This window comes from Volvox carteri (assembly GCF_000143455.1).
Source record: "Volvox carteri f. nagariensis unplaced genomic scaffold VOLCAscaffold_59, whole genome shotgun sequence".
NCBI classification, from domain to species: domain Eukaryota; kingdom Viridiplantae; phylum Chlorophyta; class Chlorophyceae; order Chlamydomonadales; family Volvocaceae; genus Volvox; species Volvox carteri.
Window position 1 is genome coordinate 292,151 of NW_003307602.1, and position 19,988 is coordinate 312,138.

Below are 19,988 nucleotides of genomic sequence, written 5' to 3' on the forward strand. Positions count from 1 at the left end.
AGATGCTGAGAACATCACGCAGTTGGTGCTGGATACACTGAACATGGAGGCCGACCTTGGGGAGGAGGATTTGGTGCACAAGCTCGTAGTGGTCAGCACTGACGGTGCAAGCATGATGACGGGCGTGCACAATGGGGTGTCAGCAAGGCTCAGCCAGACCGCGCCGTTCCTGCTGATCCACTGCATGGCACACCGCACAGACCTCGCCATTGCCGTGCTGGAAAAAGCCCCGGTCGTCAAGATGATTGTGAGCGTCATCAAGGACGTTTACAACTACTTCTCGGCGGTTTAACGGAGTATTCGGCTTTGGCCCAGCTGGTGTTAGTGATGGTGCCAGGGTCGGTGGAGGATGAGCGGCGGTTCTCGGCCATGGGGTACTTGCAGGACCCCACCCGCAACCGCCTGGACGAGCACCTAGCATTGTGTGTGCGGATGTTTACCCAGGCCTGTTCGACCTGGGCACGTTCCCGTTCCGTGACACACTGAGGGAGTGGCTGGACAGCAGCAGCAGGGGCCGGTACATGATGAACCGGTAGAGTGTGGTGTGGTTTGCAGTGGCGGGTGACGGCCTTTGATTTGCTATGCGGTTGCTTGCTTTGGGCCTTTGCTTGGTCGGATTTACTTTTTGTTCACAAACAGTCCCAGAACTATCTATGCATGTGCATGAAGAGTGCGCACATGAACGAAAGCGCGCCAACGCAGTGCGTGCCTCTTGGTCTATGAGGGGAGTTGTAACTTATCGGGGGGGGGGGTCTGGGGCGCCCCACTCTTAAGTAATACATTACGGCGACGCTAGCAACTTTGTTACTTAGGTTGGAATAAATTGAGACCCCCCCTAAATGAAAAAAAAATCACTGCCGGGGATACAAGGGTACACCGTCGTAGCCAACTGGGGAAGGCGGAAGTGGCGAAGGTTGCACTTTGTTATTGTGCCTGCTTCACCATGTTCCCAACACGGCGGTGGCAGCGAAGGGCCTCAGACGAGGGACACGCCGCAACCCAAGGGCGCGTCAGACGCTGCGGCGGGTGAGGGTGAGGTTAGTCCTTCCCCGCCCCTCGCAAACCGCATGGTGCGTGCCAGGGAATCGGAAAAAGTTTCCATTCGGAAATCTACCAGTCGATGCAGTCCCCAACCTGTTTCCGCCGCAACCCGGATTAACATTTCCAAGCGATATACATCGACCTCTGCCGGGCTCGAACCTTGGGCCTCCCGCTTGGGCCTCCCCCAAAAAATAGTATAATGTAGGTTCTAGGACAGCTCCGACTAACCCCCAGCTAACTCGTGTACGGCACCCCAACCCCCCTCACCCGTACAGGCGGTAGCGTGGCAGTCGGCAGCTGCGCGAGTGTGAGCAGGTAGTTGTATGGCGGCCCGGCTCGGAAGGTACCGGACTGTAGTGGTGCACACGGGCAGTTGGTGATAGTCGGCAGGCGCGCGAGTGGGAGCTGGCAGTTGAGCGCGCACGCGTCTGGGAAGCTGCGTCTGAGCACGGTTGAGCACGGCGCGTGTGGTGGTTGGCGCGACGCGCGATTGGGAGTGCACAGTCATGCGCGCGCCGTCTGGGAAGCTGCGTGTGCGAGCTGCATGTAAACTCAGACGCATGGGGCTGACCCGGTTTCCATAAGCTGACTATGGGTGCACACGGTTCCACACGCTTGAGAGTTGGGCTGCAGCGCGGGCGGGACTCGCTGGAGTGCATGATAGTCGCTGGTGGGCACGTGCGGGCGGAGTGCAGGGGGAACTCGGGGAAACTCGGAAAAAAGTGGTGGGGAATTCCTCGGGAATTCGCGCAAAACTTGGGCGAAACTCGGGAGTTGCACCAGGCTGCGACAGCGTAAAAATAATTGCAGAATTTGATATATTTTGCGAGATATGTAAACATGGATGCATCAGGTTACTTTCATCGCCTTGCGCAGTGCGTGATAGGCGTCGGGGCTCAGGTCCTCCTGCAGCTGCTTCGCAGGCAGCCATTCCGCTTTAGGGAACCCTTTGAATTTTACTAAGCCCTTTAGCTTGCCACCAACATACTTGTTGGTCGCCTCGAAGCGTGATACCTTGTAGTGTGCTTCACCACGCACCTGCTCGTGCTTGCCCTTCCTGTTACCGCTGTGTGCAATATGCGCTAGTGGCATGTGCAATGCAGAATACAGCTAGCAGACAAGTGCAGCTGAGCCGTGCGCATGTAACTCTCCCACGCAATCCGAACAAAACAAAGCCACGGCGGGGCGGTTTACGCTCGTGAGGCCGCACACCTGTGTCCTTGCTTGCTTGCATCAGCGACCCAGCTTCCACGGATGTCCATTCAGGTCTTTGATGCCAAAATCTAGTCCGCTGGAACACATGCCAACCAGCGACACGCTGAAGTCATCAGCACCGCAAGGATGTTCACGTGACACCACACCACGGCCTCATCATCGCGGCTCCCTGCTCCATCCCGCCAGCAACAAACATACCAGTCGCCTGCAGCCCTTATAGGTGCAGGCGCCGCACAGCCTTGGTAAGCAACCACGATTCCACCCTCGGCGGTGCCTAGCCACCCTGCCACCAGGCCTGCATACCAAGCACCACCAGCAGCACCGCCACACAGCTGCAGCTACCGCGGCGGTAGTACCACCCCGCCGCCACAGCCTAGTCGTACAGCTCTGTGCGCAGCAGTCGCTGCTGGCGGCTGCATGTTGCCGCTGCCAGCCAGCCTCCTGCCACGTCCTGCATGGCGGCCAGCAAGCACCACGCCATGAGGCTGTGCTGCACGGAGAGTTTGCCACCCAGCTCGGCTGCGACTGCGGCAAGAGAATGGCACGCTCCTACGACAATGCCTACAGTGCAGCGGGAGCACTGCTCATGCTCATGACCTCCGACAACTCCGACACGCTGCCTGCGATGGGCGGCTCCTGCAGCTCTGCAGTTTGAAGCCAGGTGAGGACGTTATCTATGGAGCGATAGTCCTGGAAGGTCCAGCTCCCAGCCATCTTGCCATCCCGCTGTGCCCGGTCAAGGCTCAGCTGTGCATGGGTGCTGAGCACGCGGCGAAAGGGAACCACCGTGCTGCTGTAGTATTGTAGGGGCTGCGCCTCCAGGTCGCCGTATGTTGTGTCGCCGAACGCATTGGTCAACTCAGCATAGCCCTTGCCATTGGGCCCTCCCAGCCACTGGCAGTCGGCGAGCTTCTGCGACTTGAGCTCATCCCACAGGATGTGTAGCTTGAGCTTCTTGTCTGCCGGGTCCTCGTAGAAGCAAACAGCCAAGTTGTCATAGGCGCGCTCGATGGGCTGCAGGGAAACACGTGATGTGGCGGGTCACACTGCTGCAAGAACATAGGCAGCGCCAGCCGCCACAGGCTAGATGGCATACTGCGTCAAGGCCAAGAGAACCGCCTCTGCATGCCATACGCACGTGCCCATGCCCGAGCTACAGCGCTTGCATTCATGTAGGATGAGGACAATGCAAGCATGAGTGTCTATACCTTGGACAGCAGCAGCGCGTTGCGCGGTGATGAGACGTCCTCCTTGGACAAGCCCAGCAGGCGGCATGTGCCATCTGCCCAAGACAGCTTGCACAGGTGCGCAAGGCTGACGCAGTTTGGGGGGATGCCTTCCCCCAGCAGCTGGCAGCCCTTCACCCCCGCACACTGCAGCTGCAACTTCAGCGCAGATGTCTTGCGGTCTTTCTCTGGCTTGCTGTGCATTGCAGTGGAGCCGTCATGCCACAAGAGCACTTTTGAAACTAGGAACGGCATAACTGACTCCATCTTGCTGACCTTCCTCTGAAGGTCCGCCAAAGCCACTGTGTGTGGGGGGGAGGGGTCACGGCAAGGGTAAGCCATGCACTCACTCTCTCTTCGACTCTCGCCAAGCCCTTAGCCCCCCGTCGCTAGCACCACGTGATCCAGCCAACTTGGCAGCTGGACTTGTCAGTAAGTACGGCCAGTCGCCCAGTTGAAATGCATGCAGGATCTTATTAACGCAACCAACGCGGGAACGAACGGGTACAGAGCAGCAGCAGAAAGGGACGGACGGAACAACTTCCAGCTGACTTGCAGTACAGCATAGGCGCCGGGGCCCAGGCCCGCGCTGCAGCCCATGCACCCACCGTGCCATGCCCGGGCGAGCGCCCCGCCCACCCACCCCAACCTGCCTACAGCTGGCGCGCTCTATGCGAGCTCCCCTGGGGCGGGTGTTGGGCGGGTGCTGGGGCCAGGCCCGCCACCCGCCAGCCGCCCCTTGCCGCCTCTTACAGCTCCCAGCACGCACCCAACACGAGTGGGCGCAACCAGCTCACCCCACAGCCCCAAGCAACGACCCACCCGCCCCACCGCGCGACGGCCTCGCTGCTGCCCTTCCGATATAGAGGCCAGCACCCCCAGCAACGGCCTCTGCACCCCCGGCAAAGGCCCGCTTCTTTCCTTGCTTCCGTAGCGGGGGGCAGACGAGCCTCGAATTGGCCTCACCCGTCTTAATGCCATAGGCGTTCAGCCAAACCCCAATCATTCCCCCTGAGGATCGGTTCCCTTCCCACGAGCGCCAGGCCTAGAGGCCCTGCAATGCAGATGGGGTCTCACCGTCAGCTGCCGTGCTCCCGGGGCCCGGCCCTGCCGCCGCGCCTGCATGACGAGAACGTCACATGTATGCAGGTCAGGATTATTGCACATCAAGCTGTATCCTGAAGAGACAGAGGCGGTGGTTGCGCAATCGGGGATTCAATTGCAACATGCCGGAATGCTTCACATGGGGCTGGTACGCTCAGGCTGGACACGATCATTTAAGCAATCATTCAAGGTTGTGTAGGCATGGCTTGATTGGTGTGTGAGGTGAGTTCATATGCTATGTGAGGTGACGTGGTAACACGACAGGTATGTCGTCGTTAGTCATGGGAGCCCAGGAAATACCCTAAAAATGCAATATGACTAAAAAGAGTCAGCATGTGTGCATGTACCAAGGTAATATAACCCCTGCGTTGTTTTTCCCCCAGCAAAATGATTTGCACCTCACGCAGGTGCACCTGTCTGGGTGTACCTTCCCCCCAAGAGGAAGGAAAGGCGTCAGCTGTGTGTCACTCAAGACATACACTATAATGCTAGGGTTAGGCACCACTGGTAAGGCACGACCATTGCCCCCGGGAGATCCCGGGATCGATACCCGTTAGGGTCAAAGTCCTTCCGATGGTGGAAGGCAATGCGCCCCTAGTTGATGGACAGTGGTGATCTGGGATAAAGTTAACCTGCGAGCCGACCAAGAACGGAGTAGGGCTGCTGTCGACCCGGCAGATTCCGTTGGATGCTGGTGGTGGGTGCGGAACCTGAGCGATCCACTGAGAAGCTAACTAGGATGACTGGATGAGGGTGCCCCGAAATACTGGGGAACGCAGGGTTTCGCAGGGTAGCTGCCACGGGCGAAGATACACCCCCCTATTTCACACACAAATCGAATTGTAGCTCGTGGCTTGTCTGTTTGGTAGTGGAATGATACACACACGTGCAATGGGAGAGAAATGGCTGAAGGCGGTGTGCGGGTCTGTGCTAAGTGCCACAATCCTGAGAAAAGACCTGCGTATGTATTGGCGCGCAAAGCTTTTTAAGCAGCCCACATACGCACACACGCCGGTGCCGCCTTTCCTTTAGACTGCGATGTGCACACTACCATTCTCCGTCGTGCACGTGCACGGCAAGCCACTTTCGCCACCGTACGGCATCACCCTATGAAGCCGCAATGACCGCGGCCAGCTGCTTCACCAGATACCCTCGATGATTACAATACCGGAGACAGGTTACAATACCGGAGACAGGACAGAAACCCCCTCTTAAGCAGAAAACTTTTCCGACACCCTAGTTGACAGGGGATCAGTCGCATGCCGAACTTCAGATGTACCGAAAGACAACCAGCCTCACGGTCCACGCCACTCAATGTGTGCACAGCAGCATCCAAGATGCTAAAGTTGATATCTTGGCAGCGAGAGCAACCACCACGAGCAGGAGTCTATGCAACGCAGGCTCCTCTGCAAAGGATGACCTAGTTGGTGGCACAGGAACCGCGCTTAGAATTTACCTAAAGCCTGCCGAATGGCATCCACCACGCCAGGCGCCAGACGCGCTTGAACGAGATTTTCCCGTGTAGCTGCACGCAGGCGCGCAGCGGTCCGGTACTTGGCTGCCCACAGTAGCTCCAAGTCCTCTTCATCTAGCCCGGCTGAGTCCAGGCCAGCCTCTGTCACTGCAGCGCACATACGCTGCCTGTCATCTGGCGTCATTGCGCCAAACGCCAACCAACGCCACCGGTTCTCGCAGGTTCTGCTTCAGCTGCGTCGACCCCAAATATTTAGTGGAAACCCTCTACGGGAATACTACGGCTGCAAGTCGCCGTCAGCGTTGCGTTTGTTGCATTTTGCAGCTGCGGCAGCACCTAAGCTCTGATCAGAATCCAAGGAGTGTGGCTTATGTATTCAAGCCGTGTTGGAATAAGTGACGTGGAGCACCTATCCGAAATGTAGCAAAGGACCAATGAAGACAAGATGTTATATGTTGTACGGGCCGTACTGGTCAGCAAAACATGTGTCCCCCACAGAGTTTGTCAAATCGGTTTCTACAGCTGCGGGAGGGCATAATTTCGGTAATTAAAACTAAAAAAATTGTCGCCTTCCGGCGCCAAGGAAAACAGCATTTCAGGGCTGCACGTTCCGTACACACTGCAGGTTCGTCGCCAGGCAAGTTCTTGCGCCATGAAGCTCGCTCCTTCGCTCCTTCTGTAACGCCGCTAATCATAGTGTTGCCGTCCCATGTCGACGAATACGACAGTTGTCATTACATTTTTCCGCTCATCTTCAACGCTTCTGTTATGCGCCATGATTCCCCTGCTAAGTATCGAGTTGCCGCGAAGACATCCTCTGCCTTTAACTTTCATCAGCCTGCCTCTCGCGTTGGGCTGCGGTGCGTGCCGTCCAAACGACCGTTGTTGCACGGTGATATTATTGATACGCAATAAAGCACGTGTGTTCTGTCCTTCGTTGGTATATGGATCCTCATGCAACCATCGGCGACCAACTGTTGATGACAGGCGTAGCGCGTTTCCAGGCCCCTGGGTGTTGAATACAGTCTGCCAATGCCTCTACTCGCGCATGGTAATATCACGATGTAGCCTTGCAATATGTAACGTTCTGGCAACCGCCTGCTATTGGCCCCTGATCACAGCACTCTGACCAGGCTGACTGTAGTAATGCCGTACATTTTGTAAATTTCCTGTAAACAGCGAGTCAGACTGCTGTAATTTTTGAAGAAAGGTATGCGATGACCCATTGATGAATTAGGCGTCGCCCATTACAGGAGGTCGCCACAATGGCGATGCGCTCAGCACTCCTGCAGCTTTCTGACAGCGTGGGCGTAGGAATTCTTGGCCTCAATCGTTCTTGCTGGGGTGCCAGCACTAGTTCTAGCTCGCCGCAGGAGGGTTGGCTGGGTCTCCGACTTTTGCGCACGCTTGCCGATTGCAACGCTTATTTACACCCACAATTACAGAATATCTTAACGACACCAACCAGGCAGCAGCATGCCGTTCCAGGTCCATGTCGCTGGCCCCTCGCGAGCGGCATGGTCATCAATGTGCGTGGCTACAAGAGCAATAAGCGGTCGCTCAAGCCCATGAACACAGCTGCCAGCTGGCAGGCTATCCAGCCGCTCGTGATGGAGCAGCAGCAGCGGCAAGAGGTGCTTGGCGGGACAAGTAAACCGCATCGGCGGCGATGGCAGCCTAGATTGGGCCCCATCGTCGACACCTGCCTCCCCGCAATTCCTAAGGTGCTCATACCTGCTGAGTACAAACGCGTAGGCGTCATCATGGGCCAGTACAGCTTGAAGCCCGAGCGGACGTTTGGGATCGTGCAGTTGGCGGGTTCACAGTTCAAGGTCACAACCGACGACATCATCTTCGTAAACCAACTGACGGACGTAGAGGTCAACGACGTCCTGGCGCTTGACCGCGTCATGCTGCTTGGCTCTCGGGCTGAAACCATTGTCGGTCGGCCCTACATACCAGGCGCGACCGTGCTCGCAGCAGTCGAAGAGCACTTCCGCGACGGCAAGGTGCACGTGTTCAAGAAAAAGAGGCGGAAGCGGTACAAAAAGTACCAGGCTCCGCGCGCAAACCTCACCACGCTGCGGATCTTGCAAATCCGAGGAATCCTGCCTGCCCCGGGGGACGAGCTGGCAATGGTTCCAGAGCTGCCAATCGAGCCAGTACAGCCCCAGTTCGCCGCGCGGCTGCCAGCCCAGCTTGACGTCGCTGCGGCAGATGATGATGGTGAGGGGGAAGAAGAGGAAGAGCTGCAATTGCAGCAGCAGGAAGTACAGGTGGGTGCACGGGGGCCTCCACAGCGGCAGTAGCACCACCAGCAGCTCCACCACCACCTGAACCGCGATCAGCAGTAGCACCACCACCAGTACCACCACCAGTACCACCACCAGTACCACCACCAGTACCACCACCAGTACCACCACCAGTACCACCACCAGCACCGCTGTAACTGGTGCAGTGAACGGGAGACGCTGAATGATGTGTTGTGATGTTGGAAGGGCCTCAAAAGGCGGCGAAGGGAAGTCTCCCCTCGCCTAGCCGCTGCGGATGATGCGATGTTGCCCGTGCATGGGATGATGCGGTGAACTCAGCGGTGCATCAGCTTAGCGACATGTATGATGGCTCACCATTGCCATTCTTGTGGAATGGAGTTGAGGAGGGAGGGACAAGCGAAAGGCGTTGGGTGGCTATCCGGTAGAATTGCAGGTAGCGGCCACCAACCGAAGTAACTACATCCAACCGAATGTGAGGGCCCTAACCAACCTAGCAGTATCCTCGACCCCCACATATCCTCTCGTAAACGGACTTGAGGGCCTCGTGTCGGTAAGAGCCTGGTAAGCGGCGCTTCTGAAGGCACAAGTGATGGGTGCTTCACTTGTGGTGGAAGGACAGGTTGTGGCCTCTCGCTTGCAGAGGCCACCAAGAGATGGAGCGATGGATTCCCGTCAGATGAAGTCACTGGGTACCGTACCGTTATGCTGTCGCGTCTGGCTGGAAAAGGATGGTTCTGTGTGTATCTGCGGTAGGGTGAGTGTTTGTGTGTGTGTCTATGTGGTCCACAAGATTATTTAATATTAGGCGGGTCGGAGGACTACGACGACGAGGAGGAGGGGGGGGAGGAGGGGGAGGACCAAGAAAACGCACTATTTGAGTTCCTGCGGTGGCGGGGGTTGCTGTGCAAGTGGTCTTGAACACCTACACCCTTTTTGGCAACCTTGATATAGCTCTGTGAAGGCTTGGAGTTTAGGAAGAGATTCCTTGGCTCATTTGCGGCCGGTAGCCCTCTCTCTTTTTCGACTGAACTGCTCCAAGTCCTATATCGGACTTTGGTGGTACAGTCGAAAGGACTGTTGTAGGCTGCAGTGGTAGTTGGTGGTTGGTGGGGTAGTGCGCTAGACTTAGGTCCTAAGTTTGTAAGCGAAGCATGACACAGGCGGTGCCGTCATTGCCTGGAAGATAAAAGTAGAACACAGCGGAGCGGGTGTGTGTGTCCGATTGTGATGACATGCGATATTGCGAGGATGCAAGACGCCGGAAAAAGTTTTTACCCCCTTTACCCCCTGCTTTCTTGTGATGTGCATGGAGGTTCGCAAGCAATCAAAACACATGCCTCTAAAGGGCTACTACGGCAACTCAGGCCAGAATCCTCCTCTCATGGTGATACAGCGATGACGAAATTACAGCGGCCCGTTTCTCCCCCACACGCAACCCATTCCAGTCCCAGCCCCAGCTCGCATTACAGCGAGGCCGTGTCACGGAGCACACGACCAAGACAAGATATGCAATTTACGACAATGTACGGCATCAGCTCATATACGTAACCCTGGACTTTCTTTCCACACTCGACAGGAACCATGGGCCACGCACACCGCCTCCAAATCCTTCACGGCTTCGGCGCCTTCCCAATCTTTGACCTGCCGCCGGCGCTCTCCTCGCGCCTGGAGCCCATTGACTTAGCACCGCGCCCCAAGGACCGCGCAGGACGGCACGACAACCCCAATAAAAGCCAAAGCACTCTCAACCCCGAAGCCGCGCGCCCTCGCCAACAGAAAAAAGCCGGCGGCAGAAGCCCCTCAGACTGGAAAGAAACAGCCAATGGGGTGGTAGATAAAACCTAAAACTGGAAGACGCCAGGGCACGAGTCATGGGTTGATCCGCCGTAGCATGGGCTTGCTTTCGTTTCCTTTTCGCTTTACGGTTGAGAGTGCGAATGTAAGTAGCCTTATTGGGGGGCACACGACGGCACAGAGGATGACGACGAAAAAGACGAAGAAGAAAAAGAAGGTGCAGGGTGGGTAAATAAAAACATCTCTCTCCTAGGTCAAGCAGGTGACTTATGACTTGTATTGGATGAGGGCTTGTTGAATGAGGGATGTGGGTGTCTTGTCTTGAACAGCCCGTCTCGATGTCCCCCCCTCTCTCCCCTCCCCCTTACCAAGCCGTTCTCTATCCTCTTTTTTTCCTCATTGCGAGTTAAGGCCTCCCTATGTCTCGTAACGGTCCCAACTGGCCGCCATCTGCGAGCGCCTCTCACGTCCAACAACGAGTGCGCCATGCAGCCTTCACACAAATTTTCAAGCACGCAAGATACAGATGTTTTTTTCCAACATCACACACACTCTCTTTCTCTCTCTCTCACACACACACACACTCTCCCATTCACATATTCGGGGGGGACATTGGCAAAGGATACCCACGCGCTTTGGGGGGGGGTTGCACCTCTCTTCTCATTCGCCGCCATTCTTTTCCTTTCCTTGCATTGCCTGTTGTTGCTTCTGTTCTCGGAGTAGCCACGGATTGACAGAAAAATACGCAACACCGTTTGAAAGCGCAAAGAGACACCGGGGGGGGGAGGGGGGTTGGGGGGAAAGACGAACCACGAACGAGTGAAGCTGCTGCCAGGGGGGTTGGGGGGATATGCCCACGCGGCCGTGTCACACTCGCTGCCGAAAGCAGAACCCTCGACGAGCCGAGCCGAGCCAGTGGAGCAACACCAGCAGCAGCAACTTGCATACTTCACGCTGACACCATCTTCTATCCAGAGCATACCCCCCCTCCCCCTGGTACACTCTTTACTTGGCAGCAGCTTCACTCGTTCGTGGTTCGTCTTTCCCTCCTACACCTCCACCACCCCCATCACCTCTCGGCCCGCCCAGTCAGACCACACTCCGCCAGTCAGGTCTCTAATGCATCCGCCAGTGAAGCCGCCGCCGCCGCCGCCGTAGCCGCCAAACCCAAACCGATCCCAACCCAGCTAAGGGATCTTTTGTGTGTGTGGCGTTCATGTGGCTGGCGTGTGTTGTGTGGCGCGTGTGTGCCACCAAGCCCCTTCAAAAACCCAAGGCCAGTACAGAAGCGGGCCCCCCCCCCACCGAAGCGACAGCCGAAAAGCCTAAAAGTGGTTCATACAACGGCGATGTGTGAGGAGGTGTGCGCGCTTCCTTGCGTTCGTGTGTGTGCGCCTATGTGCTATGTGCCTGCTAGTGTGCATCAGCACTAGCACCTCAACAGCACCCCATGATGATCATCATCATCATCATCACCGCCATAGTCATCGCCATCATCATCAAGCCATTTCATCATCACCAGCGCCGCTGTCCGAGTCGTCCCTGTGGCGGGTTCGTGGCGGGTTAGAGCGGTGGGGGGGTGGGGCCGGGCTTTGGAACCGAATGGAACCGGGGTTGAGCGACGATACGAGTGGTTGCGCAAAGAAAGGATTGGAGCCAGGGGAGAAGAGTGTGTGCGTATGTGTGTGTCGGAAGGGGGGGGGAAAGGGGGAGGAGGTGAGACGGCACGGCAGCAAGGCTTTTCCCGCAAGCATCATGCTCTTACTGCACTCACCTCACCACCGCCGCCTTCGCCGTCTCCCCTCCCCCCACTTCACCCATCGCCAGCTCGCGTCCCTTGGACACCTTCCTCTCCTTCTCCTTCCCGTTCTCCTCCGCCTTCGCCTTCGCTGCGCTCGCCCCGGAGCCCGCGCGCACAGCCTCCTCCTCCTCCTCCTCCTCTGCCGCCGCCGCTGCCGCTGCCGCCGCATCTGCAGTGCCGCCGCCGCCGTCGGATGGCTCCTCCGCTGCCTCCACCTCCACCTCGTGCTCTTGCTCGTCCACCTCCTCCTCCTCCACCTCCACATCTTCGTGGTGCGCATCCAACTCAACAGCTGCAGAGGCGGTGCAGCCGGACGCCGTACAGTTTACGATACGAGTACGATACATGTACGGGAAAAGGCATCAGTACAGAGTACCGGTACCAGCACTACCGTACATACGCACAACGTACTGACGTGCGTGCACACGCGCACTGCACACACATACATACACACATGCACACCCCTCGCCACCACCCCACACACGCACGCGCGCTCTTCTCCTGCACCCATCAAGGAATATCCCCTCTGCCTCACCCCCTTGGTTATGGTAAGCACCAATCCCGTTATCTAATACCACGTCCTAAATGCACTACAAAAACTCCCATCTCCTTAACAAGCCCCGTACATACACATGCCGTACGACACTCTGCCGTACTGACTTCCCGTCATCCCAATCGCGTCAGCCTGACTCCGTCCCCTCCTCCGCCCTTCACTCGCCTCCAAGCCCTACCTTCCAGCGCCTCGCGGTCTTCCTCAGCCACATCCTCATCCTCGCGGCCCTCCACAGTGGTTCCCTCCGCCGCCGCCGCCGCCCCCGCCCGGCCCGTCGTACGTGCCTCCGCCGCCCGCTGCCGCCGCTCCGCAATGCCCTGCCGCCGAGCTTTCGACCGCAACCTCAGTCCGTCCTTCTCTAACTCCAATTCAGCCAACACTGCCTCCTGTTGGCGGTTGTGTCAGTTATGGCGGTTGTGTCAGTTATGATGATTGTGGTTGTGTTGTGAGTTGTTTTTTATGGATGGGTGTGACGTAATGGACGACAAGACATGACATGCAGACAGCCCCGTTCCTGCTTGTCCTCATACCACTGCTCTTCTACCTGGTTCATGTTGTACAATACACACCCACGTATTGCTGCACCTATACCTTTGCATCGCAGAGCCCTCTGCACGCGAAAGGCTTTTTTTAGAAGTTGAAAAGGTACATACATACATGCATACTTACAAACAAACAGACATACATGCACACTCAACAGTTCCGAACCCATGCCTGGATGACCCAGATGGTCCCTCAACCTCCCAACCCCATTCCGACAGTCAATGCTTTGGACACCACCACTGTCGTCCTTCCTTCCGTCATAGAATTATATAGTATCACAATACCCCCCCACACACATACACACACACTCACACACACGCAACAAAACACTTTCAGCCCCACCCAAATCCATACCTCCCAGTCCTTAAGCTCCTGCTCTTGACGCTCCTTCAGCGCCAAAGTCGACGGGCAGTGAGACACAGGCAACCAGTACACCGCCTGCGGCTGGTACTGCTGAGGAAATGTTTTGCCAGCGCCGCCGTTACCGTTGCCGTAACCGTTACCGTTGCCGTCACTTGCAGGAACGCCGTCGGCACGGAGGAAGGCCGCCAGTGCGCGGCGCCTGGCCAACTTCTTAGCGTACAACAGCTCCAAAACCTACCCATTTATACGGACATACGGAAGGGAAGTAATATACATTAATTCAAGGAAGATTCGTAAAAGGAAGATTCATAAAACTCTCTCTCTCTCTCCCCCCTTAACTCTTGGTTTTTATCCCTCCCTTTTTTTCTTTTCTCACGAGGCCTTCAAAACTGATGATCTCACGCTAAGAATATGCACTGACGCACTATTAATCCTCCCTTCGAAAGGTGGAAGGGATATTATACCGCACATCCCCCAATGTTCATGTTCATGTCCGAACACACCACTACCATGCTTACGTCCCCCGACCCAACCCCCCCGGGCCATCTAAACCCCCTGGCCCCCTGGGCCCCCCTGCCGCCCCTGGCCCCTCGACACACCCCTCCCATCTCCCATCTCCAAGCCCCAAAGCCACGCACACCTTGATGTCGGTAGCCAGGTTGAGATCCATCAACGCATCCAGCTCCTCCTGTCGCTTGCGGGCCCGCTCCTCCGCTGCCTGGCGCCGCAGCCGCTCCGCCTCCGCAGCCGCCTTCTCCTCGGCCTTCCGGGCCAGCTCAGCGCGCCGAGCCGCGGCATCAGAAGCCTACAGGAAGGCGGAAAAGAGAAGGTTCGATCGATGTGAGTGACAGCCAGCGAGCAACGAGCCACCACCGACCGCTGCTCCGTCTGCGACCGCCACCATCACCATCACCATCACCATCACCACCACCACCACCACCGCCACACATTCAACCTAAATCCAAATCGAAATCTAAATCCAAATCTAGCGCACCTGAAACGCAGCATCTTCCTGTCGGAATCTTTGCAAGGTACCCAACAGCGTGCGACCCAGCAGCCTGCGAGCCCGTTTGCGGCTATCGGGGTCCTCAACCACCACCGCCGCGGCGGCGGCGCCGGCGGCAGCGCTGCCGGCACCCGCGCCGTCAGCGTCGGCTGCTGCCGCCGGTGCAGGACGCTTCGTGCCGCGACCACCTGCGCCGCCGTAACCATGCTCGTGTCCGTCATCTTGATTGCCGTACTCTCGGCGACGGCGGTCCTGGCGTTGGGCGTTGGACGAGTGAAACGGCCGCGGGGCCGCCGCGCCGCGGGGGTTAAAGGGGTTGAGGGGGGAGGGGTAAAGATCGCGCGTATGTCCCGGGTCCCAGCTTTTGCCGGGATGGGGCCGGGGTCATGGGGCGTATGATGCACCAACGCAACTTTATGTTCAGTTCCTCTGTTCACTTCCTGTTCATAACTCCGAACCTCCGAACTGGCACCGACAGGCCGCGCAGACAGGCCGAGCTTGCAGGGTGGAAGGGGCTAGGGGGAGAAGGAGTTACGACTACTCAAGAAACAATCAGGTGCGTTGCATGGAGGCCAATCATGCGGTGCATGCTGCGTCAATCGCATCACAGCATCCCCTTCCGTACAGTAAGCGGAGGTCTACAGGAGGTGGAAGGTCCTAAAGGACACACACACACACATCCATGCATACATACATACATACGCGCGCATACAATGGCAGCAGCAGCAGCAGCAGCGGCGGCGGCAGCGGTGTAAAGCCACACTCGTCTGCCATAAACGCCAACGTCCTGCTAGCGGCTCGCGGATTCTCTAGGAGGCACACTCAGCCGCGGCAGTGTCAGCCAGGCGCCTGTGAGCGAGAGAACAACACGACGACGACGAAGACGCACCTCGTCCCAGCCCCAGCCGCGGTCCCGGGATCGACCCAGATCACGATCATCATCTCCAACAAGGGCGGGTCCTAGCCGCCGGCCGCGGCTCAAGTCTCGGTCGCTGTCACCGTCCCGGGCCCGATGATGTCCGTGATGATAATCACGGTCTCGGTCCGCATCCCCCCTTCCTGGCACATTCTCTCGTCGGCTGTCCGGCTGGCCCGTTTTGTCGGCGTGAGCCGCCTCGTGCTGCTGTTGCTGCTGTGGTGCGTGGTCGCTGACGACAACGGAAAGCACTGCCCTGCGCCGCGGCGGCGGTGCGGCCACGGCCACGGCAGCGGCATCTTCGTGGTCACGGAAGCCGCGGCCGCCACCGCCGCTGCTGGGGCCGGAACCTCCGTGGAAGCGGAGGCTGCCCCTCGATGGGCCATCGTGGGGCCCGGCTCCGCCGGGCAGTCCGCGTGGGGAGGGTCCGGAGCCCAGGCGGCCTGAGAGGGGACCTTCACGGAGGGTGCTCGCTGCGCGCGGGCCATCAGCGACACCGCCACGCAGAGGCGGCGGACCGCTGAAGCCCCGCTCCGGACCGAATCGGCCGCTTCCCAGCGCCGGCCGAGATGGCACCAGCGCGGCATCGCCAGAAGCATTTCGTGCTTGGGTTGCCGTTCCTGATAACGGCTGACGGGATGCTTGGACTCGCTGGCTGGCCTGTGCGCGAGTGTGCCAGATCAAACATGCGAGCGGCCTTGAACCATAGGCACAACTTTGCGGATAAGTTCCTAAAGATGTGTAGGATACAGGTCGCATAGGACGATCCGTGCAGTGGGTCGCTCACCTCATACCGCTGTCGCCTTAAAGCTTCCAGCTCGCGCTCCAGAACAGCAGGATCTAGGGCGGCCATTCCCTGCTTGATCTTTTGTGTAGGGACTGTAACGTTTGACGACAACGGATAGCAGTGAAAAAACACCTCAGGCAGGCACCTGGGCCGATACTTCCACTTTCTTGCCTTCAGCAACTTTGTTGAGATTCTGTTAGGACTTGATAAATAGGATTGGAACTTTAACATTCTTCTGCTCTGCAATCCACTCCTGGCCGCAGTAAGTTATCGTACAATTAGACTCTTTGGGCTTTGATGTGTCAGCCGACCATCCCAAATCCTCGCATGAAGCTGCTATGTTTCTGTTTTTACGAGCGACCATATTCAGTCTCAGAGGAATTTTAGCGGACGAGCAAGAGACCGCAAGCATGCAAACGCCGACACCTTAAGGATTGCCGTCATCCTGCCGGCTTCCTTTCTCTGTTGTAAAATCAAGATCGCTAACGTTAGCGATGCCGGCATGTGGCGGACTCTCAACTGCGGATAGGAGTGCGGCAACATGGTCCGAGACATAGCAGGGCTTTCGCCTTTGGCTTCCGGTAGCATCTGTTGCCCGTGAATATAATATTCGTGCTTAATTTTTGCACGTATCAACGCGTTCGCTGGTTGGGTTTGAAGCTTCCGATTCTCGGCCAATCCTCAACGGGCTGATTGCGCATTGAAGGCTGTGTGAAGCAAGAGGTTTCAGTCGCAAAAATCAACAGTCCATACAATCTTACGCGCACGTAAAGCAGGGTGCCTAAGGAGGCCCTGAATCGTGACCGCAGGTTTATAGCGTGCACAAAAGCGGGCACGCTCCAGTTTAGCTTTGCAGACCAGCAGTTCCGGCAGTAAATCATTGCCAAGCGCCTTTATTCAAGGACACGTCCGTAGAGAAGCCTGTCGTAGAGGAACCTGTTGTACGTACGCTGGCAAAAGGGTACATGGGAAATGGAAATCTCAGTAGTATTCTGGCCGATGTACTATCAACACAGGCCGCCGGCAGGACAGCCGTTTTCATCACCGCCGCGTCTACCTCTACCCTCTTCACCCACCTTATTGCCCACTTCGCCTCACCCTACCCTCCACTCCCCAGCACAGCCTTACGTCATCCCCCCAGACCTCATCACCTGGCTCCGCAACCTGGCTCCTCCACACTACGCTGTAGTCCCTAGGTGCGCAGCTTCGGCGGGCAGCCCCCCCCAAACCTTCTTCTCCTGGGCTATCCGTCTATCTCGGGTATCTGCTTCATTCGCCAACAGTGGTTCGTCTTACACCCCACCCACCCCAACCTAAACCAGAAGCGCTATCTCTTTGCGCTACCTCCCACACCGCCTCCGCCACCACCGGGCTGTGAGGACCTCCCCTCAACTACACGATCTCCCAACAGTCCGCTCCGGAACCATCTACCCTCCTTCTCTCTACTACCACATCATTATTACTTCCCTCGTTGCCTTCAAATTTGTGTTTCTTTGAGACAGTTTTGATCTCATGGACTACCAAACTTTGCGAGCATCACAATTCCAATATATCTTCGTATTTTCCATAATGTCCAAGATCTTCTTGATCCTATGATTTGAAACATTGTTTTCCGAGATTGTCTTATGCTTTAAAATTTTGTTCTAATTTTGTTCTATGCTTTTAATTTTTTATCGCCTCAATTATTCATCAAGACGGCTCCTAACTAAAGGTGCTGGGACGAGTATCATGACCCAGATTTGTATTGCCGTGCATGTGCCGTACCACCTCGAGCACCTCTTGACCTACATTAGTCGTACAACATTCCGAAAGCAAAAGAAATGCCGCCAAAACCGTTATGGAGGTTGCAATGGCAACGGGCATCACGACTGATAAGGGCTTGTTGCAACCGCCGCGGCTGCCGACGCTACTGCTGCCGCCGCCGACAGCACTCAAAGGAAGGCAACGGCGGAATACGACGGGCTTTCCCGTGCAGCAGCGTCGCCGACAACGTACGGGAAATAGCGGCGACGACGGCAACGCCTCCGCCTGATGGTCCGATACGCTCAATCGCCTCCCAGTAACCGGCATACATCATTGCTACAGCCACCACCACTAGGAACAGCTGTAGCATTGCAAGGCGCAGCAGTAGCGCCTTAAGCTCTAGAAACCATTGCTCCCGCTCAATAAAAAATGCCATGCCGTCGGCGTACCTGCGGTTGGCAGTTGACGGTTGACGTACACGCGGGCACGGTTATCAGTTGACCGTTAACTGATTTGATCCGGATAGGACCCATACACCTACAGACCTAACCCTTCCCCGAGCATATGCACATTCGGATATAGTGGCTTAGCCGTACATCCGTCATACACGGCTAGTTTTACACGGCTAGAAAACACACCCACGCACCCACGCACACCCCCCCACACGCACCCACGCACACACCCCCACACGCACCCACGCACACCCCCCCACACGCACCCACGCACACACCCCCACACGCACCCACGCACAACCCCCCACACGCACCCACGCACACCCCCCCACACACACCCATGCACACCCCCCCACACGCACCCATGCACACACCCCCACACGCACCCACGCACAACCCCCCACACGCACCCACGCACCTGTCGCCATCCACAAATCCACCCCAGGTGCCGTCGGGCAGCAGCTGGAGATCCGCGTGGTGGACCCTCTCCGCGTTCCAAGACACACCATCGCGACGGGGCTCGTACCGCGTTACGACACGTTCGACGTACGACGACTCATTCGCCACGTCAGCGCGCAGCAGCACTAGCGCCTCGCCGTAATACCGACTGCAATCCTGCGACCAGCGGTACAGCGCATCACCCAGTACGAACGGCCGCCCGCCATTGCGCGCATACCGCGGGTCAGCGTCGATGCCGTACGGCACGCGCCCGCCATTCGCCTTCAGCGAAGCAGCGCCTGCCAGATTGCTTGGATGCGCCCGCCATTCGCCAAGCAGCTCATCGGCAGTGTACAACAGCAACGTGTATTTGGGTTGACGGGCGGGCGGGCTCCCGACACGGGTCGTGAAGATCCACCAGCGGCTCCGAAACCACACCGGTGCCGTATCCACGTACTTGGCGGGGGCACCAAATTGAAACCAGCGTCGCGTCGCGGCCCATCCTGGATCATCCAACTGCCGGCTTGACAGCAACTGCCAACCGAACGGGAAGGTCTCCTGCGAAGTCCCGTACACACGTACTGCGCCATCCCGAGCAGCGGACGTCTCCGGGAACATTAGGTACTGCTCAGTCGTACTGTCGTACAGGACGAGCGGGAAGGACAGGTGGAAGGACTCTGCCAGTGCAGTGCCGAGGTGAAGCCATGTGGCGCCATCGTCGTACGACACCGCTACGCCGAGCTCGCCGATGTAACGCGCCAAGTTCTTCATCTCGTAAAAGGCGAACCAAGGAAGGCCATCGCCTCCTCCACCGGCGTCGTCACCTCGCTTTGCTCCATTGCCGAAGGTGCTGTTTGCTAGAAGGATGGCAGCTGTCAGCGGCGCGATGCTTCTGTCGGGGATGAAGAGGAAGGGGTCCGCCACAAAGCTTACGGCCGTAGCGTTGGCCAGGTTGGCGCAAGTTATAACCGGCTCGGGGGAAACATCAAGGTGCATCGGATCGGGGGAACCCCTGGCAAAGCCGATCCGCCATGAGCCCTCGTAGTCCCAGGAGCACGCGTTGAGACCATGGCTGAGCTGCTTGCGGGTGAAATGACGTAACTTTATCAAGCCGACCGGCTTATCAATAAGTGGGTCTATGATCAAGACAAGGATGATGCCCAGGCTTAGGGCTATGTAGGCGACAAAGCCAGCGCGGAACTGCAGCGGAACTGAGGGCTGCATGATAGCGCTCACGGCCCTCCGCTGCTGCCGACCGT

At 57.4% G+C, this 19,988-nt stretch overlaps 3 protein-coding genes across 3 annotated transcripts; 1 reads left to right on the forward strand and 2 right to left on the reverse strand.

The window, feature by feature from the left end:
• Positions 1 to 1,110: 1,110 nt before the first annotated feature.
• On the reverse strand, positions 1,111 to 6,244 carry VOLCADRAFT_107157 (uncharacterized protein; the record flags this gene model as incomplete). The annotated part of the gene is made up of 7 exons (XM_002956262.1): positions 1,111 to 1,134; positions 1,309 to 1,483; positions 1,613 to 1,708; positions 2,822 to 3,270; positions 3,465 to 3,784; positions 4,560 to 4,601; positions 6,043 to 6,244. 7 exons carry the CDS (start codon positions 6,242 to 6,244, stop codon positions 1,111 to 1,113), a joined length of 1,308 nt encoding a protein of 435 aa, XP_002956308.1.
• Positions 6,245 to 7,325: 1,081 nt separating this feature from the next.
• mrpL21 (mitochondrial ribosomal protein L21) lies at positions 7,326 to 9,732 on the forward strand (the record flags this gene model as incomplete). Its single annotated transcript, XM_002956207.1, has 3 exons — positions 7,326 to 8,336; positions 8,974 to 9,087; positions 9,646 to 9,732. 3 exons carry the CDS (start codon positions 7,326 to 7,328, stop codon positions 9,730 to 9,732), a joined length of 1,212 nt encoding a protein of 403 aa, XP_002956253.1.
• Positions 9,733 to 11,626: 1,894 nt separating this feature from the next.
• On the reverse strand, positions 11,627 to 19,953 carry elg26 (acetylglucosaminyltransferase; the record flags this gene model as incomplete). Its single annotated transcript, XM_002956263.1, has 10 exons — positions 11,627 to 11,669; positions 11,902 to 12,220; positions 12,660 to 12,867; positions 13,379 to 13,621; positions 14,028 to 14,192; positions 14,382 to 14,645; positions 15,283 to 15,969; positions 16,097 to 16,188; positions 18,092 to 18,288; positions 18,710 to 19,953. The coding sequence occupies 10 exons, from the start codon at positions 19,951 to 19,953 to the stop codon at positions 11,627 to 11,629; spliced, it is 3,462 nt and encodes a 1,153-aa protein (XP_002956309.1).
• Positions 19,954 to 19,988: the final 35 nt, after the last annotated feature.